This window comes from Varroa destructor, unplaced genomic scaffold, assembly GCF_002443255.2.
Source record: "Varroa destructor unplaced genomic scaffold, Vdes_3.0 BEIS01000007.1, whole genome shotgun sequence".
NCBI lineage: Eukaryota > Metazoa > Arthropoda > Arachnida > Mesostigmata > Varroidae > Varroa > Varroa destructor.
The window spans coordinates 9,595,422-9,622,760 of NW_019211460.1; the positions used below are offsets into that span (position 1 = coordinate 9,595,422).

Here is a 27,339-nt window from a genome sequence, read left to right on the forward strand (position 1 = left end):
TTATTCTTAAGCGTAACATGCAGCAAGTTTTCATCTGAAGGCTAGACAGCTTGAGAGTGATAGCGAAGAGACGCTGAAAGCACTTTCTGCTCTGGCTGGTTGTCCTGTTTTGCGTGCATCAGTTCGAAGGAGGCCTTTAATAGGTTCGGATTTAGGCAAGGTTGACAGCCCTCTAATAATTTTTATAGGTCTGCCAAACAAACAAAGTATTCATTATATAATGCTCATGCTATCCATATTTACTTGGCAAAAGGTGTCAAAAGAATTGAACGAATAGAGGCGAGCTAACGCTGACTAAGGCAGAGAACAATGAGAATACACGGCCAATAAGGTAATGAGAAAAGATCATACATGTGTTTGAGACAAACAGTCCTTAAAGCCATATGAACCAGAAAAAGAACATGCACGTTCGGACGTTCTTACGTGTACAAGCACGACGACAACAACGAACTGGCATATTTCAGTAATATCGCTAAAGATCTTTATTGAGCCCGCGAACAGACAGCGATAAGCATTCACTTATGGTTCAGTTATTTATAGCTGCTTGTCTAGTCGCTGTTGTATCTATCAATAAGCATTGCTTAAACCTCTTTGGTATCTGATTAGATAGAATATTCCATTCATTTTCTTCTATAGGCTAACTGTTCTTTCACTTTTAACATATACAATGTTATGATGATTTATTACCACGATGTCTTCTTTTCCACACAGCTGCAACAAAATCTTCTTTAATAAGCGTCCCTAAATCTTACACAATAAATAGCGCATATGGTGCGGTGGTACCATTCAAGCCGCCGTAGATAATTGATTACGCCTATCGGTGCTTGAGACGACATACGTAAACATTCAGTTTAAATGCAGTTTTCCCACTATGTTTGGAAGATAAACATTTGCTTTCGATGGCAATAAGTTATAGAGGAAGAGGGAAAAATAACAACTCCCAAAAGCTTTAGCGGATTATTCTAGGTTTTGACTCTTTTCGTACCTGTCTGAGCAATGCGACATGTTCATTAATTCAACGACGTCAAAACACCTAAGCCTACTCTCGTTCAGCACAAGACGTTTACTTGGCCGAGCAAATAAAATAGTGATCACAGATTGTTACCCGTGCGTTAACGCTGAAGAAATGTTCATAAGCACCGGGCATGGTGCACCTTCGAAAAGGTTTATCTTCATCGTCGGCTGAAAACTTGCAGGTCCGCAATCGGTTAGGTTGACCACATAGCTGCATGATTAATTAATGGTAAATCCTCAGTGATCGATATTGACCCAGACATATCGGCTATTTCCAGACTCGGTTACCCATATAATTAAAACATGGCAGGCAGATGGAAAGCTTGCTGATGGCTTATTGCTATAAAGTGCATTAAACTAGTTGTTAGTAACAGTTGTAAAGGATGTATTCTTACAGCTGTACTTGAAAATGGCCAAACGTGAATTTTTTGTTAATTGAAGTTGATATCGACCCAAGGCTTCATCGATTCGACGTATTTTGTCTGCAACGAATGCTAAAAAGGCGAAGCCTACCGCTGCCTTCACACTGCTTGAAACTAACTACCTCTGGCCGTCAATATGCGATGATGTGTCGGGCGTAAAGCGTTAATTCAACAATGCTGGTCATATAACGGCCTAAAGTCATCCACGTACACATGTGACAGTAAGCCGCTTACGACTCTGAAAGGAATGCTTCAAGCAGGTTTGCAGCCTAAATAGCACGGCCATTGTATCCAATGGCTGCTTTGAGCGGACAGCGTCGTCTGCAGGACCGCGTGTACAGCTAGCTAACCATAACTAACAAACGCTCGCAATGATGACTTAGGACAGGTGTTTACCACTGGCCATCTCACTCGCTCGTCGTAATAAGTAAGGAGCTTAAGCCGAAGACAGTTAGCCCGTTCTTGACGTTGCGATGATCATGTCGATTGGTGGCACAGGGTTTGGTCGTTTGTAGTTTGTCGGGGAACTTTCTGGAGACAAGCGTGTTACGACCCCGAATTCCGCCTAGTTCGTATACTCGTAACTAAAAAGTACACTAGTACCAGATACTAGAGCATATATATTTGGTAAAACTAATCGGCCAGCCAAGCGTTTGTACATAAACCGCGTGTGCCATCTACGTAACTTAAGTCACGCTCATGGCGAACAATAGCCATTTCTGCGATTTCTGTTTAGCTTGCTATGTCGCGAACAGCCCAAACGGCCTAGCAAAATATGCTTTGTAAGGGCAGATGTTAGTACGTCCGCATGAAATAATGTGTGGGGCAGGTGACGCAGGGGGATGATTGCGCATATGGTTGGCCTCATCGTGGGTCGTGACTACCCGACGGGGAAATGATGACTTACTGCGATTTTATGACGGATATCACAGCTCTGGCAGCCTACTGACAATCGTATCGGATGCCAAACGAAAAATTCTTAAAGGATAATTAGACTAAATATATCTTGTCTATCTTGGAATAATAATCATTATTATTTTACTTATACAAATGTTTTAACTGTCCAAAGCTACGCATTATGATGAAATAATACAAGGAACGAAAGGCAAATGTAGTCTTTTTTTAGAGCTGTACGCAAGCTACCAAATTATCATACAATTTATATGTACAGTTCGATTTTACAGCAAGTTCGACCTTGCTCACGTAATATATAATGCCAACACAACTTCCTCTGTCTAACTTCGAACATACGCCGCAAATGAACGCTCGCTCGTATTCTCTATATAACCATTACAGTAAACGTCTTATAGATACTGAAGCTCAATTAACTCAACATGATAATGTTGAGTATTATTACATGTACCAATTAAGGTTCTCTAAATACCTTCACATTTTTCACACTATCGAAATGTATATGGTTACATGACGACGTTTTCACTATTCATTACTATACGATGGACCTTAAAATGTCCTCGGACATCATTCTCGCACTATGGAAATGACTCGTTATGACCCGTTACCATTGGCAAAAGCTATTCGATTCCATACGTCAGCTTCACTATACCTGGGTAAATGTGCTGCTATATCACATTGTTAACAATTAATGTACGTCATACGTATTTTATTATAGTTGGCTTCCGTTGTTGCAACGTGAACGTTTCTTACATTTCTTCTTGATTCTACTATCTTATCGAGAGCTTCATTTTCCGACAATCGAGGTTTGTCAGCTGCAGAATGATGACCTTACTCAAATCAATGCTGTATCAGGGAATAGCATCGAGTCGAGAGAAAGATTCGACTCGCGAGCATAACCATCATAATGAAACCCCCGCAATGATCGTATTCGATGATACGGTGGCCTGCCTCATCCCTGTTGACGCGTGATATTTCTGAGGCGACGACGTCGATGACAACACAAGCTTGAAAACGAAAAGTTCTCTTTTTCTTTGCCGGCGGTTTGGCGTTTAAAACCTTCACATTCGTAGAAATGGTACTGTTCTCCGGGTGTCGTTTAGCGTCGAAGTCACCGTTTCACAAGCAACAGTGCTGCGGCTACCACGAGAGCTATCAGCCAGATGTGACGTCGCGATGCCTTACAGTCTTGCCGGCTAGACGGACCAGCAACTGCAGTACTTATGGAAAACTGCGACCCTTCAACGCCATCGACGTTACCGCTTCCCGAGGCAATTCCCATCACGCTGTCCTGCATTGCTGCTGGCGAGTCATCTACAATGTAAATGTGAGGCGTACAGAGACTTGTGGATGAGTACTCAGATGCACATAGACAGCGGTAGACTCATATAGCTGTAAGCAAGATACAGCATCTCCCTTTCGTTTCTTTTTGCTCGCTCACACAACCCAGCGAAGAACAGCCTCTCCACGGTGTATATACAACCTCGCACCCCAAATACTGATAAACGGGTATCTATGTCAGCCATGACGACCACCGGATGGTCCGTCTGCCAGCCCCAAAAGCGCCACATGAGGCCAAAGCACCCCACAGCTGCTTCCGTTTTTCCGTTTTAGGACAATCCCAGCTCTAGCGGTGCGACCATCCGTCGCATTCTTTCAGCCAGCCTACTGACTGAGCAACTTCGACTATTCTAGTGATCGTTGTTACCGCAGCTGCTTAAGGCAAGTTGATTCGTCGGAGATTAGCTTCCATCTTTGATCTATGGCTTCTATGGCACAATCTTGTCTAACGAAAACCCACTCAAGTGATATCTGTTTTTTAAATTGAATATATATATATATATATATATATATATATATATATATATATATATATATATATGTATATGACGAGAAAGATATGTGCAAAATGGTTTGCCATGTGCGACTTATAATTGGCCTTAATTCCTTATCAAAAGATAAGATAATATAAAAAAGAAAGGATCAATACTTCAAGGATCGCCTTAGTGGTAGGAATACGGGATTTTTGGTATGTATCTTACAAAAGTGAAGAAGCTCAAGCGTCTTTTTTATATGACAATCAATTTATACAAAGAAATATTGACACGTAAAAGTTTTAACGCATCCCATCTCTCTAATTCATTGGATTCATCGTGATCAAGTCATGGAGTGGAAGCCATCGTTGGGATCCATTGCAAAGGAAATTGCCAATATTCATTAACATTTTAATATTTTCCATTTCCTTTCTACTGACCACCCTTCATGGCGGCATTCGTAAACAAAGCAGGGGCATATTTTCTTTAGGAACCTTAAATACTTCGAAGTGAGAACGTGCGATAGAACCTCGCACTAAAGGTGGCGAACATTTGTGGATCTGTGTTTGTCTTATTATATATACGTGATATCCATTTCATAATCTTGTTTAAGCTCTAGATAAATCATTAAAATGCTATGGGGTAGTTTCACATGCCTTACTAACAAGGTTATCGAGTATTAGACATTAGGTATTTATTGATGGATACTCACTATTAACTATCACAAACACCTGTATGACATCTGGTCCTGAGTGCGATGGCTGACAAGTGTAATTACCAGAATCAGCGGGACCCACGGAGAAGATTTCGAGGCGACTTTCGAGCCGGCGTCTTTCAGAGTCAGCTTGGTTGACCTCTTTAGTGCCGCTGATCTGGTCAGTTTTAGCTGAGGGTGGTAGCATAACGGTAACCTTTTGTCGTTGATCCTGATCGTAATTGAGCAATTTGCCGTTGCGGGACCAGAATATAAACTCAGTTTGCCCTGATGACCTTGACGACGTGAAGGGTGACGATGATGTTGTTGATGACGACAATGAACTGGTTGGCGCGGGTGTGGCGAGTAACACTGACGATAATGCACCGTCCACGAGACAAGTTAACCGTAGCACAGACCCTCCGTTCACATACAATAAAGGACCACCGATGATTGTAGCCCGGCTTTCTGTACATGACATTATCAAAAACCAGTTGAGTGCTTTGAACAAGATGGCGCATCCCGATTAGTTTGCACGAAGACCGTTTGACAAACCAAGAAGAATTTTCTATTGTAGTTGAATAATTTTTCACCCGGTTGCAGATAAAGGTAAGCGCCGTCTAGTGAATAGCACTTCTAGACGTAATATAAGCATGAAGATGCGTCAAAAACACGCATCAAATAATAAAATATAACAAAAGCTTTACGTGCCGCTACTGTGTTTAATGGGCTTTTCGCTTGAATACTATTATAACTACGCCGATACTCAGTGTTAACACCTACCAACTACCCGAAGCGTGACAAATCGACTGATCTTTGGCGTCGTGCTGACCTGGCATTCGTAGACGCCGGCATCCTCAGGACGGACGTCTCGAATTTGTAAGTTCCACGACTCGAAATTATCGATATGAGCAGACTGAACCCGTGACTCCATTGTATACGTGTGCCGGCCAACGGTGAGAACGTTGAGTGTGCCAGAAGAAAGTCTTCGGATCCAGGATACCTACTTGTGACATAGGTAAAAAACAAGACAAAGTGTGTAATACGTAGTAAATAAATACTCAAATCAAGATAATGTTAGAATACGGTTAGCACCAGTAATAGGAGCTATCCACCATTGCTTCCTGCCGACAACAATCCTTCTTTTCTTGCGAGAGTTCGACGGGTCGACTAAGAAGTCTTAGACCGACTGTATAGGGAGAGGCTTTATTCCGTGCGTACCGTTTGTACAATGCAGATAACAGAAGGGAATGTTTGAAGCGCATCTGTGGACATACGCGGCTTCCGCGCACCGCACTTCGCACGTCTCTAAACCACTTCACCTCTAATGAATTTCAGAGCTTGTGTATCTGACTCTGTAATAATAACACCAAGTTAAAGTCAACACTGGTGCACTACAAATGATACATACTGCGAAGATATTACTCTTGCAAATGATAGTGTAGCTGAGACAACGACAACTGCCTTTCCCTTACTCCGTGAAATCTCTGCTCTTCGAAAGGTTCCAGCTGTGGAAAGCGTGGGAGTTTCGTTGACCGTTGCGCTCTCCTATTAATGACACGAATGCTCTACAAAGTTTTGGCCTACATCAGTCTTTAACCAGCGTGCACGTGAACTCTTACCATCAGCGATGAATCAGCTGGGGGGTGAGTAAAGGTGCCAGGTGTCGAGCATCTGCTCTTCCAAAATGGGACAATGTCAGGCTCTGCTTAGCTATTTACTTTTAATAAGTGCTAGTTTTGTTGTGATTTCTAACAAAGCTGACGTTATTTTTATGTTATTTGGCTCCTCGTGAGAATTTATTAACTAATGTACTTACCGTCCTGTCACCGAGGTGACGAACACTACAAGGCAAAAAAACGTCTTTTCCAGTGTTGGCAACAACCTCTGAAGCTGTGCTGTTGTCAAAATGTGGTAGCATTTTGATAAAGTACGATGGAAGTCGCCGGTACGTCTTGACAATTCCTGGTGTAAGCACGTTATGATCGTAATTTGTTGAATTGGTCCATCCTGGAAGTGAGTATCTGTTAATAGTACGGTAATAAGTCCACAATAGTTAACTTGAGCAGATTTATAGAGCACTTTAAGCACGTGTCTCCATGTTCGTTTGCAATATGAACGTTTGCACCCGAAGCGTGATTAATAGCAATGAGGTGCACAATATAAATAGCCGAAAAACAACCTTTTACGGTCAACGGCCCGAAAAGACCAAATTGGAGCGGAAATCGCTAGAAGAGAGCATCATTACCACCGCCGATCATGCGATGTGTTACGGGCTATCCACGGCTGTCGCCTGGTAACGAACAAGCTAAATGGCTTTTCAATGAAGCTTTCCTTGTCAATCGGTGGAAGCATTTGTCTGGCTTCGGCCTTTCTCTCTTGCGTGTTGTAATGGTTGGTAAGTTGACTATGCGCAGCCCGATTAGAAGACGGTACGAGCAACTGCGATTGATGGCAACCTACTGCAGAAAAGAAAGAAGACGGGATGGGCCAACAGGGCAGCGAAACTAATAGGGAAATGGGCTAGGAGTAACTGTTATATAGTTTAAAATATAATAATAACAAGTTATTATTATGACGCAGAGAAGCAGAACCAGCGCGCGCATTTAACGCTCCTTATCACTGATAAACGGAAGAGCTGATAAGGCGCATTACCTTTCTGTTTGTTGCTATTATTTGTCGTCTACTACTACATTGCACCACCTCAAACATCACTACACGAAGCAAGGCCCAGTAAAAATATTCGCACAGACTCTTCGAACAAGCAGAAGCTTACTTCATACCCGCTGTTCTTTATCGTTCCCTTTTTCCCCTTCCAGGCCGCCCTCTGTGCCAATGTGGCACGAAGCCTATTGACTGCTCTATTTGTTCAATGGCAGGGTAGACTTCGGGCCTGCTGGCTAAAGTCTATTATGGATGACGCTGGCCGGCCGGTCGCCCAACCGATGACGACTGCGACGTTAGAATGAACAGCGGAGACGGCGCGCTCATGACGGCGCCGTTTCTCTCAGGACTTGCAATACGCATAGGTTATAGCACCTAGAAATCGGAACACATACAGGATGAAAAGAACGCAGAAGATAACTGTGAGCTGAGATGGCAAGAACGAAATGGCTAGCACGAAGCCCCGCCTCGTGCCAACAAGCGATTAGTAATGCGTTGTCGAGAGTAGGAAGATGACATAGAACCGGGAAAACAGACAGCATTACGTTGGGTTTCTGCGCAACCTCATGTGGAAGAAGTCTGATGATCATAATGCGAACTTCCTCATAGAGAAACTTTTCTCCTTTTTAGTACTGCGGAGCTTGCAAACAAGAAACAGGGGGCGAGATAGAAAGGAGGAATGAGAGAATGCTATAAAAGGGATCAGGGACGGGGATAACCAGCAGGCAATCAGTGCCTTGTAGAAGCAAAACACCGATTGTCGGCGGACCGAATCGCCAGCTAAGCTAGCAAGACAGTACGGAACTGCCGAGTTATGAAAGCCAATGACGACAACGGCAGCTACGCTACCAGGAGATGGGACGGGATACATCATGGTTATGACACTCGGCAACTGCGGCTACCATGGATGACAGTGCAACCGTGCGAGCGACAGCGTTCAGAGGACGCGACAAAGTGAGCCAGTGATGCGGACGACCTCTGGCCAACAGCGTGACAGAACGGGTATAGAATGGCATGGGGCGGAGCACGGCAGGACCAGTGTTAGTTAGGTCAACCGCCAAAAAGAACGGAAAGCGGCTTTTCGGCTTGCTTATGGCGCTGTACTGTACCGCCTTGACATTACAGCTGCAGCAGCAGCCGCCTTAGATATATGATTGTCTGTACGGCTTACATTGGGGCAACGACATGGCACGCCACTCATAATACAAGTTTCGGTGTATTTTTGAACATGTGCGCGTATTCCTAAAGAAGATCTCATTCACAGTTTTTTCGTCTCTCAGTTGTGTGCTTTTTTCCGTCACCGTCCATTTTCTTTTTCTTTTATCATCCAATTTACAATAGTATATCGATCATTTTATGCCAGCACTTCTTGACCATTATTACCGCTCCATGAACCTATTGACACGATATGTAAGCGTCTCTAAGTAAGAAGCGTCCGTGCTTAAAGCCTTACTATTGAAAAATTGCATCAGTTTCTTTTGTGTGCCTGAGGAAGCTGAGGAAAATGACCAAAAAGAAAGCGCATATTCCAAGGTTAAGACGAGAAAACGGTATGTTCATCAAGTGAACGCAATTAAAAATATTATCAAGTTCCCCAAGCGGAGATACGTGGGTGGAATCAAAAAATTACAGCAAAAAATTAGAGCAAAAAATTACTCGAATCGTGATGATGAGTTTAGCCTTCTCCATTAATTGTGCCTTCTAGAAAGCGGTTAAGAAACAGTCGGCCTTTTTGGCTCTGTTGAATTGCTTGCATGGTAACATTTACAGGACACGTACTTTAGATAAGTCAACTTTATTTCGTAGTGAAAAAAACTTTGGTTTATGTTTATAATTTGCATTCGTGGAAGAGGTTCTCATTGTCGCTATACACCGTTCAAATGGCTCTTGCCAACTTTCCCTGTCGTAACAATTTAAAAATGTGCTGAGTGAACATGATGCAGCACCTGTCTCGTCCCTCGGCCTTGCTTTTTTCTTTTAAAAGGCCCCGGATGAGAGTGCCGTCAGGCATGAGGTCAAGGAAAAGCGACGCTACTCGTAGCTACTGTTGTTCCTGCAACGATATGTTACCCATGTCGTGTCTAGCGGGAAGCGTTTTCAAGACCAAACGAGAACAAAGGAGTCTACATGATTCTTCACATGGCAAGATCTTTCTGCAAGCTGCTAGAAGTTCAAAAGAGGCCTGTGGCAATGACGATTCGAATTAGACGATTCAAACAAAAAAAAAAAAACAGACATAGAAAATCAAAGCAAATCTGGTGACATCAGCAAAAAGGCACTATCCTCGGCCGTGCTTCCTGTGTAGAAAATTGTCTGTAAAAGCTTTTGCAACAAAAACAACGGAACTTAAATGCCTGAATGGCACGCAGCTTTGCGGCCATGTCTATTGTATATTTAATTCATCGTAAAGTCTGAGGACTTTAGATAGACTGCTTTTTGCTTATTAAATTATGCCACATATTAATATGGCTTACTTGTCACCTCTGTTTACAAAATAACAGCGCATCTTTTTTTTTTAATATTAATTTTTTCAATATGATAACTGATTATGGATAGCAGCATGAAGGATGGACAAGTATTTAGCAGATTCCTATCTAAAAGCGTACGCAATGCACTTTTTGCTCGAATGCTTGTAGTTCTAAATAAGCTATTTGATTATTACGTAACACTGGCATTAGTTACCCAATTTTTCGGACCAAGCATATGGGCTCGTTTGTGCCTTATGGGCTGTAACTGGTTGTTCATTTTAGAGGAGAGCCCACGTAGTCGATCCGATTCGCTTACCAAGTGCACCATTGAAAGTTTAATACTATATTAGAGTATAGTGAGTTGGGTTATTTTTGGGGTTTATTTGCAATAAGTCTGTAAAAAAATGGTATGCTCGAATGAACAATGAAAACGATCAAAAATCGATGAGACAGCTGTAGGGACGCAGATAGACGTCGCTAGATTTCCAGCAGTGAAGTACAGCAGGTCTATCTGCGTGCGGCATAAATGAGCCACAAATCAGCCATTTGGGTTGAAGAAGTGGTCCAAACACATAATTTCGTCCGTGGGTCAGTATTTCCATTTATACTTACCACACATATAGAATATAAATTTAGCTAAACTGAACTATAATGTACGTAGGCCAAACTTCATATACATATCACCTACGATTAATCTACTGGTAATGGAAAATGTCATAACATAAAATATTTTCCTATTTAGTTTGTGTTAACTTCTTGTTTAAGCGATGCCATTTACATTTGATAAACATATTATAGCCACATATTTTGTGAGCGGTACTATAATAATGTTTTTACCTATAGTATGTTCATATATGTTATAGAGTAATAATAGCACCTATTAATGGCCAAATATATATATATATATATATATACATGGCATTGTAATCGTTTACGGTTGATGGTTCTGTGATGCTTCAAACATGTTCCACGGAATATACCCGCGTTAATTTGCACTATAGATCAGATACCTCGATACTAAACGTTGCAACTAATGCCAGTACGTATTGGTATCATAGGGAATCATCCTCATTTTATTTAGGTCTTTTTTTTTTTTATTTATTTATTTATAAGTCACCCTTAAGAAGCCGTCTCTACACTTCATTAATCTCTCAGTGTATCCACCACATTTGCTGTGGTGACGATGTATACACAAACTCTCGGTAGTTCAAATCGTAGTAGTTTTTAATTCATACTTCCTTGGATGATCAAGTCTGACATCTGAATTGTACCAAGTTAACTGAGTACGCCGTATCCTGGTAAACCTGGCCCCTCTCACTTATGCTTTTATGAAAAATTACTTTTGCTCTTCTGCGGCGAATTTGCAAAGTTCTTTTTAACTACATTTGAATTACTGTAGATCGTCTCTCTTGACACTTTTATTGTTGAATACTATTATATATATATATATCCCAAATACCCAATCCATGCCAGGACACTAGTTGGGAGGACGCATTGTGGGATGCGTGCCGCATAATCGAGATTCCTTACGTTCTACACACGCTATTTCCGTACGGACGCCTTGTTTCTCAGAGGTTTTTGAACTATGTAGAAACTTCGAAGCGTATTTTGGTAAGGACAGAGCATACTCTATGCGCATTCGTTCGGCTGCGAAAAACCTACCCTTCTCACACTGCGCCGGCTGAAGTTGGTGCCCCGTCTCTATTTCATGTCGCTGCCCAGACTACCAGCTATTTTCTTACCTCATAATTCGAAATGTGGCCCCTGATAGTCGTTTTACTCGGCTCCCAAAAAATGAATCACGTGATGGTAACAGTTTGTATACAGGACAGAATCAACTGTTAATATTATAGTAAACGCAGTAGTGCTTTTCAGCAGGCCATATAGCTCTAGGTAAAGGCAGGACGTTAAAATGATGAAGGCATAGAAAAAGATTATGTAAGCGCTGATGAAAACCGGGAGGGCGGGGGGGGGGGAGCGTCGAAGCTGTTTTGCCTTTCCTTGATATTTGTTAGCAAAGAAAAAAAAAAAAAAAAACGCACAATTTATCGTCGCTGTAACAACAACAACGAAATTTTCAGAAAATATTGAACGTGTTCTATCCTATTTTTTTTTTCTTTATGGAGTCACAGTGTTCGCTACATCGTGCAAAGCTTTGAACTCTGACAGCAAGAAACTACGCTTTGTATTTTCCCTTTGTAGATTTAAAATATATACTTCGACGGCACATCGCCAGGTGCAGAACACTTCCTCGGTAATATTGACGGGTCATACCTGAAGTTTGCATTGCCATAGTAGTGAGTATGTCAATTCTAGATGGACGAAATCTGTATCTATACCATTCATAAAGTATCGTTTCTTGTAGTTTTCTTCTTTTTTTTTTTCTTTTATTTATAATATCAAGGGAGCGCTAGCGTGCATCAGCGTTCTTGTCTTTGGCCCTCTGTCCGCAACGTCATGAAACAGTCCCGAGAGACGACAAGTTACCTTCGAAGTCCCCAATAGCTGCCTAACGTTAAGCTGCTTATCTATTTGTCTTCTGTACAGGACATGCTACTGCGGCACCAGCACGGGGATACAACAATATAAAAGCTTTCCTAAAACTCAATATTGGGGATATAATAACTAACTGTTTTAGTTAGCAACGACGACTTGTGTGTTTCGTTAAATTATTGTGAGGAATTATTAATTAGGTTCAAGACCTAAGGTTATTTGCCTCTTAAATGATGGATTTTCCTTCAAGCCATCTTTCGACGCCAACACTAGAGGGCAGAGTGCAGAAAGATTCGGGAAAACGATGAACATTATCGGCTTTTGTCGCATAATAGCTACTGCGATTTAGTATGGTTCTTATGAAGCTTCTGTATTAATTAGCTTTTCTGTGTCTGCTCTTGTATCATTCGTCCGGGATCTGCACTAATCAGAGCGTTCTAAAATAAACTACAGTTATTGACGCGGTTTTATCATTTTATTACAACGTAGCCAACAAAACCAAAATACTCCGACGGCGGCAAACGATATCTTTTAGACAAGGTAATGCTTGCCTTTTAAACCCATAACTTCGGCGGTAAAGAGAAAGCTCTGGATACGCTCTTATCGTTTATTGCGTGAAGGATAGGACGGTTTCACGACTCTTGCCGTGGCTTCGCTTTTACCCTTTTACAGTCTGTTTGATTGATGCTGTCCATTACCGTTCGGCGTTGCTCTTTGACACCGCGTAGGCTTTAGCTGTACTAGTGGCATGATCGATGACCGCCATCAACACCACCACCTTAGCCCACACATAGTTAACTCATTGGTCCGCGTCCGGAAGCGGCGGCCGCATCGCCGCTGAAGCCCGCCTACGCGTCGACCACCCACGTTTGATCCGTCCACAATGGCCTCTTTCCTCTAGTTGCGTCCTGCTTTCGTACCATCGCTATAGATTCGTCCGTTCCCATCCGCGTTTTCCCTAAGCAGAACTACTTTCCCTTAACGGAACTAATAGGCCATTGCCAATCTGTCCACCACCGTCACCCCGACCGCAAGTCATGTACACCGGTCGCAAGGCAGTCCTAAAGTACCCTAAAAAGCCGTCGCATTTTTTTCGAACATTTCCAGCATTCACCCTTTCCATTCTATTCTGTTTCTTCTTTATACCAGAATAAAGACTAATCAATGCAGCTGGCGCCATTCATGTTGGAAGAATGTTCCCGTTCCCTGATGTTTGTGTTCAGGCCGGATGGTTTTTGCCCGGGTGCACTACGCTGTGCGTCTCATCTATGGTGATGTATAAAGCCCGGGTATAAAAAAGCAGCATGGCCTGCCAGTTACGCCGCTGTTTGTCACGGAGTCTAGTTTGGATCGGACTTGGTAATCGCAGACCTCGACTACCAGTAACAGATAGGACCCGTGCCGACTTAGAAATCGGACGACCGCCAGCATCTGCTAGCGAACCGTATCATAACACATTGCTACAACTATTATCGATGTGACCGAACGTTATCCACTGGCACTTATATCTAGTACGGACTATCCGCAGGCCTCGCGATGATAGTTGCGCTCTGGGAAACCAAATTGGCTAGCTCATTCGATTTGCAGCAATGAACGCAGAGGACATTTAGAGAAAGGCCGTATGCTCGATCAGATAGATGGTAGGAACATTACTGCAGTATGAAATCATGTGCCTAGTGGTTCCTTGTTCTGGTCGTATTGCGGATGGAAGCGAATGAAGGTGTTTTAGTTGCTGCGAAGCGGTGGACAGCAAATGGGGTTCAACTGTTTTATAAAGACTCTTATTGAAGAGTGAGGGTAGCTGCAGGGACAATGACTAAAACGTCTCACAGAATGAGAACAAACTGCTTGAATGAATCAATCTTAGTCCATCACAAATTCTATCAAATTCACACGATACCTATCTGCTTTGATCACGTAGAGCAAAACATCCCGTTGGTTAGTAGGATTTAGCTTGAAGGAGGCAAATACATCAATCTAAGGCAACAAGTTTCGTTGTTTATAGCGCGAAAAAAATCAATAGGTCACCAATATCAAAAGAGGCAAACTTCTCTCTGCGAAAGATGGTATTTGTTGTTCATGCTAAGAAATGAAATAATCGGCTTTAGGCATATTCCTTGAAAAACATCTATTTTTTGGTCGTAATAACCGTACGTCATCTTGTTGTGTGTTTATGTAGAAACAGCTAGTAGCACATATTTCTAGTACAGACAATACTGTCTTGTGCTGGATTATTTTTTCCATACATTTTACATTTTCTATAGAAATTATACAAAATGTGTCAAATAGCCTTTCGTGAAAGCGAGTTTATCAGATATTTGTTGAAGCTTTTCTGCTAGGGAAATTTCTGTTTTGAGAGAGGATGCCTTCGAGCAATGTTAGAGCAGTTTTAAGCAGGTAGTCCGTGTCTGCGTAGGGTCGTATAAGCCACAGATATGCGCTATGTTTACTTGGAGATAGATGATCCGACGAGTAAACTGTTGGTCCTTCTCAACTACTATATAAATATAGGCCTGTTGCGGTACGCTCACCTGGCCAGCTACGTAAATACGTAGCTACATGCTAATATTGATAGATTAGTCAAGTGCCTTTATGGACATGCCTATAATTCAACAGACGCCTAGCCCACGAAATAACCAAATAAAGCGGCTTTGCACGTCTTCACAATGAAACCGATAGTTCATTCCGCTCGAGCTGAAGCTGATTCAGTACGTGCACGTTGTAACCTTAGCTTATGCACGCAATGAAAATACCCGATTTAAAAGGAAAGAAAAAAAACACTTTTTGTATGGAGTGTCACGGCATCACGCTTGTCATTTAGTCCTATTTTGTTCTATTATGCAATCCATCCATTATATACATGTTATCTAAATAGATTTGACATTGTATCATATGCTGTATCTATTTCAACTTTGTAATACGTTTTGCACCTTGTAAATACCATGCAACGGGGCAAAATTGCCTACAGTACTTGGCAGTAATTGGCAGTAACGTGTATTTAGAATAAGCACGTTTCATCCCAAGCACCGAAAGTACGAAGAAAGTCAAAGAGAGAAATAGATAAGCTTAATATGGCAAGAAACATTTGAGGCCCAATCGAATCCCATATTGAATCCATTCGCGCAACGACATGATACAAGCGCGACTATGAGATTCGTCCAGCCGTTATTGTCTACGCAGAACTCATTGTTACACGCATTTACTATGGAGTAGAGATTGCTGCACGCAATGAGTCTTGCTTAGGATGTAGCCGCCCTCTTCTGTGACTGTCGGTTTCTTGTATCGTTTAAAGAGGCGCTCGTAGCGATAAGATTGACATCAGTTTTGAGAGTCAGACATTTTTCGTTAGGTATAAAAAATAGCTATATTAGTCTATCTTCAGCAGCCCAACAGCTTCAAGAAAATTTCAATAGCTTAAGTAGTCTGCAGTCACTTACAGTTTGAGAAACGTACGAGAGGTCCTTTTCGCAACAGTAGATTTAGCAGATCTAAAGCGTGAGTCTATACGAAGGACACCTTGCAGGTACTTCGACAAGATCTTCAATAACGGCATGACGTAGAATACAAACAGAACATGATAATCTGTAGTCTAAAGAAGGCGCCCATGGGAAAATACTACTAGATCTCCGTGTTGACATTCTACTTTATGCCAGGCTCGCTAACGTGACTGGACAGAAGACGTCGAAATTCAAGACGTCTCATCTTTAGCATCCGTCTCATTTGAAGCCGCTAATATTCTATCAGTGAAGCTATTACGTGAATTTATCGGGGAAATTATATGCGCAATAATTATTTTTAAATATGTTTGCCCTGTGCTTTGGACGCTGTTATAGATAGTAATGACGTCTTTGCTGGAAATAGTTACTCTGCTGAAATAACGATAGCCGGCTTTATCTAAAAGCAACAACTACATATTCCTATGCGCTTTCCCGACGCGCATAGTCCTATGGCCTTTCATTGCAATGAAAGCATGGCCGGATGCAGAGGTGGGAATAATCAAAACTTCAACATGATTTGCTGCTGCTTTTGGGTACTACGATAATTTAAGCGGGTGTTGCAACGACTGGTCTCACAAACGAGGCACTCTCGACTGTTAGGCGGTATCAGGGTCCAAGTCGTTGGCTTTTTATCAGCCTCGACTTCGGAAGCCGTAGAGAAAGATTTTAGGGCTGGTGTAACGGTCATTCCAGAAACTAACTTCTGCTGTGCATAGCTCAGGGCTTACTAATATACCGGTAACCCTATAATTCTACCTCGAATTTTTCCCTTCGATGCACCCCCCCCCCCCCTACAAAGAGGCTGTCCGTAATCATTAATCGATGATCAGGTTATTTGGCATATTCCTAGATTTCTTGTCTTCTATCGAACCTCTCTCCCACTAGAGACTTCACTATTTCCCCACTTCTGCAGCCGTTGCTGTTACGCGAGCAATAGCACACTGGTTAGAGTTCTTGTAAACACATCCAACAGAATTGATTAAAGCTGCCTATCAAAGATACGCCACAGCGGAAGTATAGACGCAGGCACGTCAAGAGGCCTATCGTTTTTGTGAATGAGAGTGGATAATATGTACTGTATGACCACACAATAAGTTGCAAATGCAGCGTCAGTGTTGCAACTTCAAATCATATGTTTATAGAGGTACACACGTACGTAATGCAAAAACGGTGAGGCTTTGTACCCAATTGAGTTAAGGCGTAACGCAGAGGCATTAGTATGTATCGTGGCAGACAATCCATTGAAACGCTATGTTTACATTTGCCATTGACACTGTCCATCCAACTTTTTCACTTGGGTATGGTATAATCGCATATGTATAATTTGGTAGGCCCAAACAGGCTCAAAGCAATTCTGAAAATCTCTCAAGGGAAAAAAACGACGTAACAATGAAAACAAATATCGTCACGAATAAATGTCACTTGACAATTTTCGTTCGTGAAAAATTAATTTTGATAGATTTTGTGCTAGCATATTGACAGTCTTTATGTGCCATTTTCAAACTTAAACGTATTAGTCGACCTGTTTACCGTCGCATACGTCTATAAGTTGGTGTAAGTCGCTGAGAACTTATAACTGATGTTTGTATATTTTAAAGATATTACACTCTGTAGTCAAGGTGTTGTAGTTTCATATTATTTTAAAGCGGTAATCACCTATTATTCTCCAAAGGTTACATATGCCTGTGTCTAAAAAATATATTGAAAATAATTTGGTTTTGAAGGCTGAGCCGAAAATGTCCATTAAAGTATGTAAAATGTAAAGAAGGATTTTCTGCATCTTTCATCGTCAACGATCTTTGCGTTTTTACAAGGTTGTATGTTCATAACTTAAGATAATTTTGACTATATTCGACACCCCCACTTTATTTCATTAGATTTTGTTATAAAGGGTTTCGACTGAACCTTCTTTACCTAATTAATCTGTTATTTTTCCCCGCAAAACTGCAAAAAGCCTAATGTTTACTCGACTGTCAGATACTAAGTGATGATGTCACCTCATAATACCTCATATTAAGTGTTCGGACTTCATTATGCTTCGTTTTTGCCAACGATAATGTTAATAACCGGGACTCAAGTTTAGTCAGATCGTACCCCGCGCTTGACACACAACATACCGAAAACTCGAAATAGGCGATTGTGGTATGCTGTTTTGGCTGAAATGGCATTACTGTGACAAGGACCGATACGTACGAGTTGATACATGTAGGCTTGTTGAGTATAGAAGATTAAGGACGAAGGCACGAAACGGCGAAATGGACGGTGTCTGCCCAACAAGCCTATGCAAAGCACGTCCATATATATATATAGACGTGCCTACTTACAGAGAGATACAGTATCTTTCGCCTACATTATATTTAGTTCATATAAGTTAAAAGTCTTTGCTGTTTTTAGATAAAGTAAAAGGTAGCACTGCTTTGTTAGTTTCTGTTTATGTGCCAGTTAAATGTTTGGGCCTCATATTATTTGCTGGTAATTAAATATATATCGCTATAGCTCTGTAGGCCATAGCGTTTCAGGCCATTGAGGCAGACGAGATGTATTACTGGAAGCTGCGCGTTATCAGTCTTGGCTTGTATGTTAGACCTACCAATCTCATGTCATCATCGCTCGATCGTGTCTCCATATTTAAAGATGAAAGTATGAAACCGACTTTACATTCGGTGATCGAACGTTGTGCCCGCTTGTTTTTCGGGTCGAGTCCCCCCCCCCCCCCACACTATCTTGGCTAGTCCACAGCGTTCAAATAAAGATCAGGTCAAATTTTAAGTGGCGTATACTTCGGTGGAATAATAACGCTTTTAATAATAATATGTACAAATATAAGCGGTGCAGATGATTCTACTTGGGAATTACGGTTTGGCGATATGTAGATTTTGTTGGTGCCAATCGGCGTTGATCTATAAGCAATATCGGCAATAGTTCTGTATATGCATGAAGTTACTGGGCTTCATTTGCTGGCAACAAGCGATTCTGCTAAAGCATCGCCATGTAATAGGGAAACGAGAGTGGACTTCAATAGGATATTTGAAAAAAGCTATGTTTTAATCCTAGTGGGAATATGAAGGATATTGATATGAGGTTTTCAAGTCTCAGCGCGGTTTGGTTGTAAAAGTCTTTGTTTTTCTAATTTGTTATCTAACACGCTACTTGATTCTGTACTCATGTCAATTTTAATAGGCGATCTTCTATATTGTCACTATGTTAATAACACTAACAATGTTAATTTTAAACAGCGAGAAAGCTCCTCTCGTTCTACTATTCTTCGCTTATTTTCCCCTTCGTTTTAAGCTGATCAGATGCTTTCTGTCGGCCACGAAAGCACTTGCCGACGAAAACTGCATATTACCCAGATTGCATGTCTTCGTTGTTGCGTGGACAGCAGTGATACTCTGGCTAGGAAGTTTTCTGGGTGATATAATAATCGTATAGGACGTTCCTGAAGTTTGGCCTCGGCAGCTTTTTCTTTTATTTCATGTATCGTTTTTATCGATAGTAGGCGCATCGGTTATTCCTTTATTTGGGATATTGGCTCAGGCAAGCCGGGCTGGCTGTAGCTGTGACAGCCCCAATCGAATACGCTACGCTCTTTGTAGCAAACAATTCAGAGATATTACATACGTACCATTATGCATCCGCAGTGGTACACCGCTTTCTATGGGCCGTCTGCCAATACCCAGGAGTACAACGTAGTTTGACGCGCCGAAAGACTCAGCATACCTTGCTGCCGCCTTTTATTTTTCCTACCTTAACAAGTGAGTGAAGTGTCATTATCAAAACGAACACTTTTCCACTTACAGAAAACTAGATTCCAGAGAGAACTGATTGGAGTGCCTTAGGACCTAAGGACAAATACTTCTAGCGAGTACACTTGTCACTGTTAGGCCATACACACACACACATGCATAAGCGCCTTGAAGAGCTCATAGGCGACATTTTAAAGACAATGCTTCGTAATCTAACCGTGGAACTGTTTCTTGCATAATATAATAACCTTCTATATATCGTCCTCGCTGCGCAGTCTGATAAGGGTACGTTAGGTTCGGATGATACATACAAAAGTGATGTGATATACTGCAAAGCTGATAAGTGTCGTAAATACCGCGAACAGCCTGCCTAGAGCGGTGAGAATTCAGTTGAGAGCAAGTGAAGGTACTTCGTTTGAGTTCTGTATTCTGAGTGGTTTCTAATATTACTGAAGTAATGAGTATGCATGTTATACCATTAGGTAAACTATTTAAATATATTTCTTCGGTATCACCTATTTGGCAGGCGATCTAATGTTTTCGTGGTGTATAATCGGCAAAAATCGTGTTAACTGTCGTAACTCCTGCTTTAAATTATAACACTGACTGTATTCTGTTTAGTGATTTTCCTTTAATCGAAGCTCCGATTTTAAGGCTACCTTCAGCCCTGGCCTGGTTCTAAAGCAGCTGATCTGCGGTGCCTTTCGTAATCGGGCTGTAGTTCAATATTTGTTTTTGTCTGTGGAAGCGATCCGGAATCACAGATTAGGGAAAAACTGTTTTCGGCTTAGAAATAGCAACAGTTACAGCTTTGGCTGATATTGGGTGTAACTTAATAATTAAGGTTTGTGATTAAAATTATACGATCTAAACAACCAAGTAGACAGACCTTGTACTTTTATTACGCTAAAACATCGATTAAGAGTTTCATTTTCATTAAGATCCACTTTTGTAATAACGGTTAATCTTATGTATTGGTCTAAAGTGGACATAAAATAAAAGCATAAATATAATTTATTTCCTTATTACCACACATAATGAAAGGCTATTCCACAGCTAACATGAGACTACTCTTGACAGCCTTTCAAATTCAAAGTCAGGAACATGTGCCGAAGCACCTTGAGGAAAAATTGTTGCAGGCGGCGTAGTTCTGTTAAAGTATGAGTGTATGAAAGAAGCCATGCACAAACATTCAACTATAGTCTGATACAGGTCGCCTATTACTGGATTATTGGGTGCCTCAAGTGGTAATCGTTGCTGTTGATCCCATAAATTTCACAAACTTTATCACTGATTGGCCATGTAGTATACCCCCCCCCCCCCCCCACCTTCGTGCCTGAATCGCGTTTGTTCACATTTCCTTACTAAAACAAAACATTTATGCCGAGCGTATATTTACTGATGTTGGTTTATAACACACCTCTATAAACCTCAGTAGCGCTTCCTGGCTTATGACGACGACAGCGGTGATGACCCAGCTAAATGGAGCTGATGTATACTTTTCCTACTATCAGCTTGAAGACTGCGCCCTAAAAAACCATATCAGCAGTTTTCAACGTTTAAGTTGTAATTGAAAGAGCTGTTGTCCCCTCTTGTTGCTGAGAATCTGCGAGCGCTCCTACTTTCCAACTAAGACAGAAGGATCAAAAGGGCAATATAGTACTTTTTTATGATCCCTTTAAATTGTCTCTTCATAGAAATCCGTTTGACGCTAGTAACTGAGGCCTACTTCTACAGATATGTCTACGGACACTCATAGATACATACATACATACATACACACTATTTTTCGTATATTCATTATATAGATGATGAACTTCATTGATTTGCGGCTGGTTGCAAGAGGAAATAACGAAAAACAAGCGCAGAACGCGAAGGTTCAAGCGAACCAGAGTCGGTCTGAGAAGGGGTTTGCAAGTCGGCGCTGCTTGCCCTACATAGTCGATGGGGAATTGAATACGGCAATTAGCAGATCTCTAGTAACTATCGTTCCTGTCTGCCATATCTGGCTGTTTCTCGATGAATTGTTTAAGCCGTGGCTCGTTAGCGAAGCCAAACGTGTACTCTGCGTTGCCCTAGCAACAGCTTTGCTCTTCGCTCGTACCAAGTACATTAGCACCATTCACAGCTTCCCCTCTTTGCTTTGACAGTGACTGCAACAGTCGCAGCCGGGTTTCTCACTAACGAAACAAAATGACGCGGCGGAAATAACGGCATATACCTCTAACGGCAACGGCAGCTGTGGGCACGACACGAGCTGTGCTAACAACATCGACAACAACAACAGCAGTAGCGATGGTTGTTGGGATGGCCAACAACAGCGACCGGAACAGCTGTAACAACGAGTTAGAGGGTAATATACATACATGCACGTGTAATGGGTGAAGGTTCGCTTATGCAGTATGTAGAAGAAGCTAATGCTTGTTTTTGTTCAGGTTGACCACTTCTACAATGAGGCGCGCGGACTCAGCCTCGGTAGCTAGTGGGAGTGTATGAGTGCAAGCTGCTTGCCTCTACGTGTGTGTATGCACAGTTCGAACGTCTACCAGCTAGGAGATCATTAGAGCTTACACTTTTGTCTTGGCAATTATGTATTCGCAGCATTACCAGTTCATGCTTCTCTTTCTCGGTATAAAGAACCGATGATCTGGAAGAAAGCAAGCGGCGAAAGAGAAGCTGGAAGCGAAGCTAGAACGTACGAACGGCCTTGTAGAAAAAATCCTCTTCGTTTTATGGTTGATAGACCGCTAGAATTCCGAAGTCTGCTTCACACAACCAGGAAAGCTTCAGTAGCGCTGTTCTTTCGTGTAATCTCATGTGCTAGTTATAACAGCGAACGTATGTTATTATTATTATTACCAGAACGACTATCCATTCGACTTAAGCTACTTTGGTCCGCACATCACACAGATACTATTTACACGCTCGCAGTAACACGTTTGCATCTTCTCCTATTATCTCCTGTTTTTCCAGGTAGCTGGCCCTACCCTCTTTCCAAATCAGGTTGCGTCATACTCGGATTAAACAATGACAGGCGTAGTTAGGATCACCGAGCTCTTGACGTCCTACATACGGTACTACCGAACAGAGAATTCGGGTACGCCGACACCCCTTCCCATCTCCAAAATACCTTGACAGTGTTGTCCGTTCCGCTGGAAGGTTGATTTCAGTGCGGTTGACATTAAATTATTTAGGTTTCCTCACCACCCTTTTCCGTCATGCCCAGCCTGCTTAACGAAGACACTGCCGGGAATGAATGCTTGACAGACTGATGCTGCTATTGCCATTACTCTGTGATAGTAAAGTGCGGAACAGCAATACAATGCGAAAACGCATAAATAATTAGGAGGCAAAGCAAGCACGAGTCTGGGAAGGATTTACACTGCAAGTATACGTGTATAAGTAGTGCTGAAGGATGAGCTGTCGTAGCCATTTGCACGGACGCACAAACCAGTGAAGAACCTAGATTAAATGCTATCTACGAAAAAAATAATCTGATGATGCCGAAACGTCTGTGGAGGAAGGCCCACTTTGAGGGAATAGAAAGGGACTGTATGGTCGCCTTGAACATATGGCAGAGGTTTATTTGTGTGGCAAGCACTTACTTCTATATATATAGTAATATAAATACAGTCATTCGGAAAGGAGTGGAGGGAGACTGATTAAATGGAGAAAAAAACATTGTGTGTCGTATATGTATCTGGCTTCTTAGTATAGTACAGTTTAGAATTTACGTTTGCGAAAAGGATATAGGAAAAATAAGGGTCTTCACTGCGGCGCTTATGGGCTAGACGTTGAAAGTACGCTGCGGGGTTAAATGGTGAAGAAACTGTTCCACTTGTGACTGAAACGCCCCACTGATAGTGAGAACCTGGCATTGGAAGCTGCGAATAGGTAGCCTTAGGTAACGGTACTGATGGCAGCCTAGAGACTGGCGCCTGTCACGCTGGATGGAAGTGCGCGGGAGATTTATAGGGTGAATTAGGGGCAGGGCAACCAGGACGTAGATCTAGAGAAACGTCCGAGAGGAACAACCCTGCATTGCTTTGGTCGAGGGGGCGGCTTTTACCGAATATGTCATCATAGTCGGTGCAGCCCTCCAACACACTGTGGTGCTCCTTTTCCCACTTTCACAAGCCTGCATCTACCCGCTCCTCCGTATTCAGCGCGCTAACGGCAGCTTGACACCGCAGCAAGACTCGATAGACCAGCTAGTGGCTGAATGGTGAGGAGTATCAGGATTCGCGGAAGTTCTTGTTACCATCTATTCTCTACCCCCATCGAATACTATATCATAGCTGCCAAGAGCAGTTTCTTTAAAGCAGATCATTCAAAAGAGTTTCCGAGAGACTGGAGGACCATACAATTGCGGGCTCCTTTCTGGGGTTGCAATTTTCTTTTGAAAGTTGGAGAAAGAAAAAGAAGAGAGATCCAGCGAGAAGAAAGTCTGAACATTTGCGGTAACCTAAACCCTTGCCAGAGGAATTGCTCTGCTGTTACAAATATGTATCAACCATGTTGCATTCGTTTTATCGTTGCTAAGTAGTAACATATCCTATGGTAACCTTTATTGGATAATAAATTTATAACGCACGTACACGGCTGTTTTACAGATGCAGAAGGATACGTCGAATGTGTATGTTCGTGTAATCTATAAGAAACATTAAGGCCGCAAACAATGCAATATCGATCTTATTACGTATGTATACAATATTCGAGCGCTTAATGAAGCATCTGATACTTAATACTATTCGAATACCTGTAGAGATAGTACAGGTGTATGTACGATTTTCCCTTCTGTCACCGTTAACTGTACGCGTTCATATATGGCTGGCAACGTGAATAGACGATGCCGCATATTAATCATTCGGTTTTAAGGTGCCATCTAAACCATCAAAGGATCCACAAATCAAACTAGATAGGTCCATTATGTGGTCATCGAAAAGCTATTTCCTCACATGAGGTTTTTCTTATTTGGAATTGTAAAGCAGCCTTGTATCTTATGGGCACAAAAGTTTGCTTCCAGTAGGAAATTCTCCGCATAACTGGTACGCTAGACCCTGGCGAAGAAGCGCTCGGAACAAAAGCATTGTACAAGCGTTCCGATTGTACGCTTTATTAGAAATAAAATTTCATCAAGCCCGAACATGGCGGAAAGATGAGATGTAGCGACTGCCAAAAGAGTCATCTAGAGATGGAATCGTGCCTTTGTTACTTGACTGCCCAGACTCGAGCTCGAGATAATCTAGTTCTGTTTACGTAGCGCACTGGAAACTGACACATGGATATCGCTTTAACATTTCCGTGTCGATCGATGCGATCCTAACACTGCACACAGGCGTGCTTCCCGCGGATAACCGACTGCTAAAACAAACTTCATTTTAATTGTGATAGAAATATTGCACTGAATACAAGAGTACGATTCGGCAAGGTTCACGATGTGCAGGCATGAATTACGTGGAAAATGGAAAGACGTAAACATTCTTGCTTTCTGTAATCAGGAAGCTTCGTAAATTTAAGCATTAGGGCTGCTAGGTAGGATTTTTTAGCATCGAATGGATCTGAGGCCATAAGCCTCAGATTCTTATGCTGAGGTTTCTGAGATACTAGCTATGTAGTAACTACGATCCCCACTTGATTCTCTGCTGTTGGTCTCTATCTACCGTCAAGGCTGCTGTAACGAACGGCAAAAATAGGATCGCTAGAGTTTAATTATGCAAACATAAACATAAGAAGTTGATAGGCTCCAGAAGTATTTTCAGATCTACACGGACTACGCTATCCCGCCCGTAAACTGCTGGTACATCGTTTTACTAACGTATTAGATGACGGCTATAGATACATTTAGTGCAACTTTCGTTTACTTACACAACCGATAAAAAACATCGCAGGCTTTTTTCTAATTGAGTTAAAAGGGAAAGCCTTGCTTTATTTGGGCAACTTACCGATTAATGCAGATACAAATACGATCTGATACAGTATCATAAATAAAGCCATAGGCCTTAAAACGATAAATCGAGTAGTACACCGAGAACGCATCCTTGCGACGTTCATATCTAAGCGCACTCGTCGCCCAATAACGATCTATAGAGGTCAAAAGTTCACAGTTACGGGTCCTCCTTGGGCGCGTTGCACTTTAGGCCGCGGCCGCTACCATATCGAAACATGCTGTTGATTAAGGCTCTGCCATGTTTTATAGCCATTACCGTACGTCGTGGCATTCCCGGAGGCAGTGAAACAATATTCAGTGCCTTTCGTATTCAAGTACATGCAGCGTCGTTCAATAGCGAAATAAGCTTTTTGGTGATTTAGTCCAAATTCACACAATGGAATCGCTCAGTTTCAAAGAAGCGCTTCGTCAAATGAAGATAAATCATAATCAAATAGCGCTCCTAGATCCATTATGACGGGTGACTCCAATAGCGCTCTCGCAACGGGAGCCAAGTTACAACAGTTCCATGTCCGACGGGCTGCTTCACGCTGTTTTGGCTCACCGATATCGGAAAGTCACTTTCCGGCTCTATTCCAGCTGTAGGGCAGGGGGATCTAGTGCAAATGATGAAGTATGTAAGAGCGTGAAAGCTGCATGGAAACCTCGGTAAAGGCGCATTCGCCCGGGCGAGTTTACCCTTTCCTTGGAAAGGGCCTTACGGAGGAAGGGACATCCAACAGCTCATCAAACGTCCTAAAGGGCCTTATCCGTATCCGCATCAATGCCAGGAGTGCATTGAGATTTCCAAGAGACATGAAGCGTGCTCGAAGGAATAGAACCGGTTCGCATCCTCCGAAGACGTGTCCGGCTTGTTCAGCTATCGTTGATGCTCCGATGTAGCTTCAATGACGCGCAACATCTTCCTTATTTTTACACCCTTTAGGTATACTGTGCGCCAAAGATCTTAGTGTATATAGTGCTTTAGATGTAACACGTGATTTACTATGGGCTCCTTAAGTATCTGACTGCAGAGAAATAGATGGTTTCTATTTGACAGAAGTAAAAAGGAAACTTCTTAGCCTCCTTTCGTAATTGTGTATTCCTTTCAACATCAAAAACAACAAATGCTGTGTTGATTGATGCTATTTAACAAGACATTACTGTACATAGGCGGATACAGGTAGCGGTAGTCATTAGGGGCACGATAGCCGAAATGGATGGGGCATTTCTTTTGTAAATCTAAGTAAAAGGATAGCAAGTAGCGGTGTTGGTGTTTTTGAGCATCTAGCATACGTCTGCGTTGTGCTGAGATGAGCATTCGTTTAATGAAAGATATTCATAGATGTCATTGATGTGGCAATAAATTTTGCCTACCGGTTGTTATAGCTATTGACGCTTAACGCTGATTGTCGTGTACATTGTACGTATGTGAAAATTTATACCATGAACATTTCAGATGGCTTGCCTTATCAGTTCAGCCTCATACCTCAGGCTCAGTAGAAGAACGATATATCAACCAAATTTCCCGTTCATTGAAGTGACGTATGCCATCATAGTACTGAGCGTTAGGGATATTATCAATTTCGTTAATTGTTTGTCGGTGAAGTGCCAGCGGAAAAACGTAGGAAAATGCGCGCACTTCAGAATAAATCGGTCAAATTATAGACAGATAAACTATAAAAT

General features: G+C 42.0%; 2 protein-coding genes across 33 annotated transcripts in view; one reads left to right on the forward strand and one right to left on the reverse strand.

Annotated features, from left to right (window-relative positions):
• The window catches only part of LOC147754286 (uncharacterized), a 120,624-nt gene that overhangs the window by 81,054 nt on the left and 12,231 nt on the right, over positions 1-27,339 (forward strand). For 2 of the 24 annotated variants that reach the window (XM_086974120.1, XM_086974116.1), the window contains exon 2: positions 24,338-24,360. The exons of 20 other annotated variants lie outside the window; for them this stretch is intronic. In XM_086974120.1, the coding sequence (XP_086830246.1) occupies positions 24,338-24,360 (23 nt within the window). Of the gene's footprint in view, positions 1-21,893; positions 22,078-24,337; positions 24,424-27,339 lie in introns of those variants that run through there. 2 more of the 24 variants (XR_015316433.1, XM_086974119.1) reach the window with 2 other exon arrangements.
• LOC111253832 (uncharacterized) lies at positions 459-26,280 on the reverse strand. 9 transcript variants are annotated; one of them, XM_086974106.1, is made up of 7 exons: positions 25,670-26,280; positions 7,640-7,895; positions 7,105-7,318; positions 6,676-6,866; positions 5,640-5,859; positions 4,875-5,357; positions 459-3,662 (listed from the first exon to the last, which is right to left on the reverse strand). In XM_086974106.1, the coding sequence occupies exons 3-7, from the start codon at positions 7,115-7,117 to the stop codon at positions 3,460-3,462; spliced, it is 1,110 nt and encodes a 369-aa protein (XP_086830232.1). In that variant the 5' UTR covers positions 7,118-7,318; positions 7,640-7,895; positions 25,670-26,280; the 3' UTR covers positions 459-3,459. The 9 variants fall into 9 exon arrangements, with proteins under 9 accessions (XP_086830232.1, XP_086830236.1, XP_086830233.1 ...); XM_086974110.1 differs by having other exon boundaries at positions 7,039-7,318; XM_086974107.1 differs by lacking the exon at positions 7,640-7,895.